The sequence below is a fragment of the Theropithecus gelada genome, chromosome 10 (genome assembly GCF_003255815.1).
Source record: "Theropithecus gelada isolate Dixy chromosome 10, Tgel_1.0, whole genome shotgun sequence".
NCBI lineage: Eukaryota > Metazoa > Chordata > Mammalia > Primates > Cercopithecidae > Theropithecus > Theropithecus gelada.
In genome coordinates, this window is record NC_037678.1 from 3,897,144 (window position 1) to 3,903,946 (window position 6,803).

The 6,803-nt window shown below is 52.3% G+C and overlaps 1 protein-coding gene across 1 annotated transcript in view; it reads left to right on the forward strand.

The window, feature by feature from the left end:
* The window catches only part of CERK (ceramide kinase), a 54,643-nt gene extending 47,840 nt beyond the window's left edge, over positions 1-6,803 (forward strand). The window contains exons 12-13 of the mRNA XM_025399847.1: positions 681-889; positions 3,984-6,803. Coding sequence (XP_025255632.1) covers positions 681-889; positions 3,984-4,056 — 282 coding nt within the window. The 3' untranslated portion in view covers positions 4,057-6,803. The remainder of the gene's footprint in view (positions 1-680; positions 890-3,983) is intronic.

Sequence of the window (6,803 nt, forward strand, 5' to 3'; positions counted from 1 at the left end):
TTTTTTGAGACGGAGTCTCGCTCTGTCGCCCAGGCTGGAGTGCAGTGGCCGGATCTCAGCTCACTGCAAGCTCCGCCTCCCGGGTTCCCGCCATTCTCCTGCCTCAGCCTCCCAAGTAGCTGGGACTACAGGCGCCCACAACCGCGCCCGGCTAATTTTTTGTATTTTTAGTAGAGACGAGGTTTCACCGTGGTCTCGATCTCCTGACCTTGTGATCCGCCCGCCTCGGCCTCCCAAAGTGCTGGGATTACAGGCGTGATTATGTGGCTTTTTAAGTAGTGCTTGTTGAGAATACAAAATTCTACAAATCACTGCTAATTAACTATCAGAATTCTGTTAAAAGCGTTCATCATTGTAGATAAGCTGTGGTTTCTAAAAGCATTAGAAGTCATTTTGACAAGTGCCGGGAAAGGTGGGCGCTGGGGAAGGTGGGCTCTGGGGAAGGTGGGCACCGCGGAAGGTGGGCGCCGGGGAAGGTGGGTGCCAGGTTTCCCTTCATCTCTGAGCCGTCAGGTCACCCAGAAAGGGAACCCCAGGGGCCCGCACAAGCGGCTGCATCCTCCAAGAAGGGCCGTGTGTGCACCAAGGCCCGAGAGAACTCGCTGTTGGCCTGGGGTTTCCTGCTGCCCCACCCGGATGACGTTTAGAGCTGAGTCATCCCTCTCACTGTTTCTTGGTAGTTTGACTTCACTTTTGTTGAAGTTTATCGCGTCAAGAAATTCCAGTTTACATCGAAGCACGTGGAGGACGAGGACAGTGACCTCAAGGAGGAGGGGAAGAAGCGCTTTGGGCACATCTGCAGCAGCCACCCGTCCTGCTGCTGCGCCGTCTCCAACAGCTCCTGGAACTGCGACGGGGAGGTCCTGCACAGCCCCGCCATCGAGGTCAGGTGCGTGCAGGGGTCCTCCAGCCACCAGCGCCAGCCCCGTGAGCCCTGAGGTGTCTGTCACAGGCTGCCCCACCCGGGGTGGGGGGTTCCCTGGGACTTTATAACACAAAACGTAAGAATGTTTTGTAAATGCATTTTTCTTTCCCTACGTCAAATATCAAATGAGATGCCATTACCCGCATTCCGGAAAGCTGCCGGGGCGCCGAGTCCGCAGCGTTTTGTTTTGCAGATAATTTTCATGGGTGTTTGAGGCCCCTCTATTTCATCTTTTCCTCTTCCACACCCTGTGCTCCAGGCTGGCACTGGCTCTTTGCCCTGGCATTCCCTCTCTTCTCCTGAATAATTCAGAAGGTGGGAGGCCGAGGTGGGCAGATCACTTGAGATCAGGAGTTCAAAACCAGCCTGGCCAACATGGTGAAACGCCATCTCTACTAAAAATACAAAAAAAAAAATTAGCCGGATGTGATGGTGGGCGCCTGTAGTCCCAGCTACTTGGGAGGCTGAGGTACGAGAATCGCTTGAACCCAGGAGGCAGAGGTTGCAGTGAGCTGAGATCACACCACTGCACTCCAGCCTTGGTGAGAGAGCTCCCTCAAAGCTGGTCTGAGCCCCACTCCTGGACAAGGGCTGCAGTAAACCCTATGTGTCCCTCACTCAAAGCTGGCCCTGAGTGCCACTCCTGGACAAGGGCTGCAGTAAACCCTATGTGTCCCTCACTCAAAGCTGGCCCTGAGCGCCACTCCTGGACAAGGGCTGCAGTAAACCCTATGTGTCCCTCACTCAAAGCTGGTCCTGAGCGCCACTCCTGGACAAGGGCTGCAGTGGGGACCCTCAAAAAAATTTAAAAAGGCAAACAAAGGAAACTGCCTTTACGGGCAGTCCTTTGTCCACCGAATCCACCAGGGAACTGTCGGCCTCAAGGGCCACGGTCAGTCACCAAGTGCAGGTGCTCTGTCCATGGAGGGGCAGGAGGCAGCAGGGCTGGGAAGGTCACCCCGAGGATGGGAAGGAGGGGAGGAGCCCCAGAGGGATGCCGTGTGCTGGAGGCCACGCAGCCTGGGGGAGGCCGGTGTGGCCAGACACGGATGTTCCGTCTCCCTGGGGCAGGTGCCACGCCCCTCCTCTGGCTGGCTGGGCGGAGGGTGGGAAGCCATGTCCTCCCCACACCCACTGGGGCCCATTGTATTTGGAAATCTGTAATATATCACATTGCCAGATGGAATTTGAGTGCAAAGAAAATTGTTTCTCCATAGAAAGACAGTAACAAGCAAGCTGATTTTTTCAAAAGGCCATTGAATTAGGTGTGGGCGTGCAAATTACATGAGACTGGGGAACTGTACAGCTCTAGGCGGATTCTGAACTGTTGGCAGATGTTGGTAAGAGCTCGGTCTCCTTCAAGGAAGCCCAGCTGGACACTTGTTAACAGAGCGTGGCTCGCATGAGAGCGATGGCAGGCTGGTCAGCAGGCCCACACTCGTCTGCACCGAAAGCTGGGTGTCAGATGGCCCTTGGGCGCTTTAAGTCACAGCATGTAAGAGGATGCATGCATCTCTGTGGACAGCTCCCCACTTTCAGTGACTCCCCAGCCAGCCAGCTGCGGCTCTAAGAAAGCTTCTCCCATTCGCATCCAAACAAACCTAAGGGAGAAGGAGGCCTCTGCCCCTCCCCAGGCCCAGGTCCGTGCGCCCCCTTTCTTTCTGTCAGGGTGGCGATGGCAGGAGGCCGTCGGAAAGTCCCAGGAACACCCACCACCCCAGGCAGCTGTGCACAGGGACTTTCCTCTGTCAACTCATTTTACAAGTTTGGGAAGTGGAATTATTTTTAATATTGGTATATGTATTTGTTAAAGAAATAATTTGAAAATTAGGACAGGCATTCTTGAAATACGTCCTGTCTATCTTGATAAATAAAATTGTTATGCCTTGAGCAGCACACCACTTTTAAAAATATAATTTGTGTATGTGTGAGCTCAGCTCCATGGAAACAGCCTGTCACTTATTTATTTATTTATTTTTATTTTTTTGAGACAGAGTTTTGCTCTTGTTGGCTCGAGGCTGGAGTGCAGTGGCGAGGTCTCGGCTCACTGCAACCTCCGCCTCCCAGGTTCAAGCAATTCTCCTGCCTCAGCCTCCCAAGTAGCTGGGATTACGGGCGCCTGCCACCACACCCGGCTAATTTTTATATTTTTAGTAGAGACGGGGTTTCACCATGGTGGCCAGGCTGGTCTTGATCTCCTGACCTCAGGTGATCTGCCTGCCTGGACCTCCCAAAGTGCTGGGATTACAGGCGTGAGCCACTGCACTCTGCCCCAGCCTGTCACTTAATGAAGGGGTTTAGGTTACTGAAATATGTCTGAGGAGGCTGTGATATCATTAATAAATGAAATAAACAGAGCTGTCCTGTGTGGGAAGATGGAACTCACCCAGGGACTCACTGAGGCCCCTGAGCCCCTGGGCAGGGGACCTCCAGGGACCCCCGACTGGCTTCTCAAGCCCGAAGGCTCTTGCTGGCGATGGGCCACCTGTCTCTCTTATCTGACCATTCCTCACACATCTCGTACACACACGGAGTTGCCCCACACAGACTCCTCACACGCCCTGCGCACTCAGGACTGCGGAGGAAGTGGAGGTGGGTGGGTGGGTGGGTAGAGTGGGCACACACTGGAGTGGGCGCTCTGCTTTCCATGGGGGTGCTGGAGTCCGAGTCAGGTCTACTAATGCCCAGATTTCCCAGCTGGCCACTGGCACCCCTTTACAAACTCGGCATCCTGGGAGTCTAAGTGAATTACTCCACTCCCACGACCCATCATTGTGGGCTAGACTCCCGCAGCCCACGGTAACGCCTGACCGTTCCATGCGGGGCGGGCCCCCACTGCAGCCCTTGTCCAGGAGTGCGGCTCAGGCCGGCTTTGAGTGAGGGATACATGTGGTCCAGGAGTGCGGCTCAGGCCGGCTTTGAGTGAGGGATACATGTGGTCCAGGAGTGGGGCTCAGGCCGGCTTTGAGTGAGGGATACATGTGGTCCAGGAGCGCGGCTCAGGCCGGCTTTGAGTGAGGGACACCTGGGGTTTACACGTGCCCGCTTGTCTCTGCAGAGTCCACTGCCAGCTGGTTCGACTCTTTGCACGAGGAATTGAAGAGAATCTGAAGCCCGACTCGCACAGCTGAGAAGCCGGCGTTCTGCTCTCGAACTGGGAAAGTGTGGAAACTATTTAAGAGAATTATTACAGACCAATTATGTTGATATATACATTTAAATGTAGAAATTTATTTTTGATAGTTAAATCTTGATTTTAGAAGAAAACCCTTTCGTCAACAGTTTTGTGTACATATTTGGCATTTTCAGTTCCGCACGCATCTGCGGGTTGCAGCCCACGCCACTTACTCTCAGCAGATGCAGCTGCTGACTTGGGGGCACTGGCCTCTTAGGTTTTAACAATGTCAACAGTGTAGTTTAGAAAATGGCCCGTTAGTGGCTCTGTTGCAATAATTTTAGGGACATGATATGATTTCCACGCAGGTCACACCATCTGGGCCTGAGGTAGCAGTGGGTCACTTTGATCCACTTAGTGGGACTTACTCTGTAATGGTTTGTGGCCAAGTTTTGGGAAGTGGTTGATTCTCTTTGCCTTCATTTCACCTTCCTCTTAGTTTACGGTTAGGACATCGCTGCTTGATCCTTACAATACTGTGCAACTGCAATGCAACGTGGCCCTGCTTCAGATGATCCGCGGGAGGGGCCTCCACACCAGCGCCAGGAAGGTTGCTGGGGCCTCCACACCTGCCTCATCACGGTGGCGTGGCTAAGACAATCCGGCTGGGAGCACGACCTTGGCGTCTGTTCTGGGAGCACAGATGATACGCTCTGGAAGCTGGCAGTGTGTAAAGCACTGCCAAATTTGTTACTGTTAAAATGTCAGATACCAATGCTTTCTATCAACGCGAAGCGCTTAACACAGCCGGCCTTGGGGGGCAGTCAGGAGGAAGCTGGCCATCCGTGGAGGAGGGGCCGTTCCTGGACTCCGGCGGGATTCCTCTGATGCAGGCCCTGAAGTCTGTACACGTGGTCCAGATTTGTTCTTGTCTTTTCTTCACGCCGAGTTCTCTCTATTTATTGAACATCTTGTCTTTTTAAGCCAGAATAGTGTAAACTGCGCCTCGGATGTCTGTCTTTTGTCTCAAAGCCATGATGGATCGTTGGTTTCCTCTGAAGCATGAGGGCTCCGGCGACCAGAGGGTTCTTCCCGAAACGCATTCCTGCCCCCTCCCCGGGGGCACCCCTCAATTGTGTGCCATGTCCTTGTTTCGTGTGTATCCGTGCCCGTGTAGATGATGTCTGTAACTTAGTTTTGTTTGAAATATGAGAATATGCGGCTTAAACTTTGATCTGTAAGGAGCGGGGCCATGGCCGTTTGGAGCACGCTGTAGACACCATTCCTCAAGCTGCCGGGTGGGTTTTGCAGAGGTTGCCTTAGTGATTTCACATTTCACAGGCAGCATCCATTTTCGGAATGTCATGGCATTGATTTATGTTTTGAAGCATACAGGAAACTTCTCATTTCCTCGTTGAGCCCCACCCAGGTCAGGTGAAAGGGCAGCTTTAATGGTGATTTTTATGGACCGCATTATCAGAGATCACTGTGCAAGCCGAATGGTTTAATAATGAATGGTTGAATGAAAAATCTGGGTGTAAAGAGTAAATATGCCCTGGCTCTTTCTACCAATGTTTGCTCCTGGTTGGAAAGAAACCAAAGATTTAAGATGGGCTACTCTTCCAGACTGGCTGTGCCTGCCTGTGCCCAGCAGCCTGTGCCGCCGGCAGTGTGCCTGGTGTCACGCCAGGAGGCTGTGGCTGCTGTGGACCCTCTGGAATTGTGCTCCTCACAAAGTTTCCCCAAAAGGTTCTTCTAAGCCTTTATTGTCCCTGGTAAATGTTTCCTGGCTGGGCGCGGTGGCTCACACCTGTAATCCCAGCACTTTGGGAGGCCGAGGCAGGTGGATCACCTGAGGTCAGGAGTTCGAGACCAGCCTGGCCAACATGGTGAAACCCCGTCTCTACTAAAAATACAAAACTTAGCAGGACATGTTGGTGCATGCCTGTAATCCCGGCTACCAGGGACACTGAGGCAGGAGAATCGCTTGAACCCAGGAGGTGGAGGTTGCAGTGAGCCAAGATTATGCCATTGCACTCCAGCCTGGGCAACGGAGTGAGACTCCATCCCAAAAAAAAAAAAAAAAGTTTCCCATACACTGGCCTGCCCTAAAACCCACTAACAATTTTAGCAAAACAGTCCAGGCCAAAGAGGAAGCATTTTATGTTTGATAAGAAACCCAGCCATTCCGGATGGCCGGTTCCTGAGTGGCTCTGGTGATATTCGCCAGCCACCTGCTGACATTCAGAATCTCAGACCTCGGGGCTGCTGTTGCGGTACCGTGTGTCTGACACCCGCCAGGAGCCCTTTGCTGTCTGCACACAGGATGGGGCGACTGCCCAGACATTCCCGCTTGATGGGCTCTGATTTCTGGGGAGCCTTTCAGATGCAGCAGACATACACCACCTGTACTTTGGAGTTTTAAGGAAAAAAAAATCAGAAGTGCTGGTTAGATAGTGAAAACTTAGGATAACTTAGAAAGGTTAGTTTTAGCTTCCTTTGTGGCTCCCTGGTGCAAAACAATTAGCAGTTAGCAATGGACCTGATTCTAGTTTATTCTAATTAAGAAGTGAGGCCGGGCGGAGCCTGCCTCTGAGGGCAGGGCTTGACTTTGTTCCTGAATATACAATCCTGAGTAAGTGCAAAAGTCTGAGTGAAACGATGGCCTCATTCTCTTTCCAATCTTGCTGGTTTCAAGATTAGAAAATGGCATTATTTGATCTGAACTGTTTGAGAAGACACAAATAAAGTTACTTGGGCAGA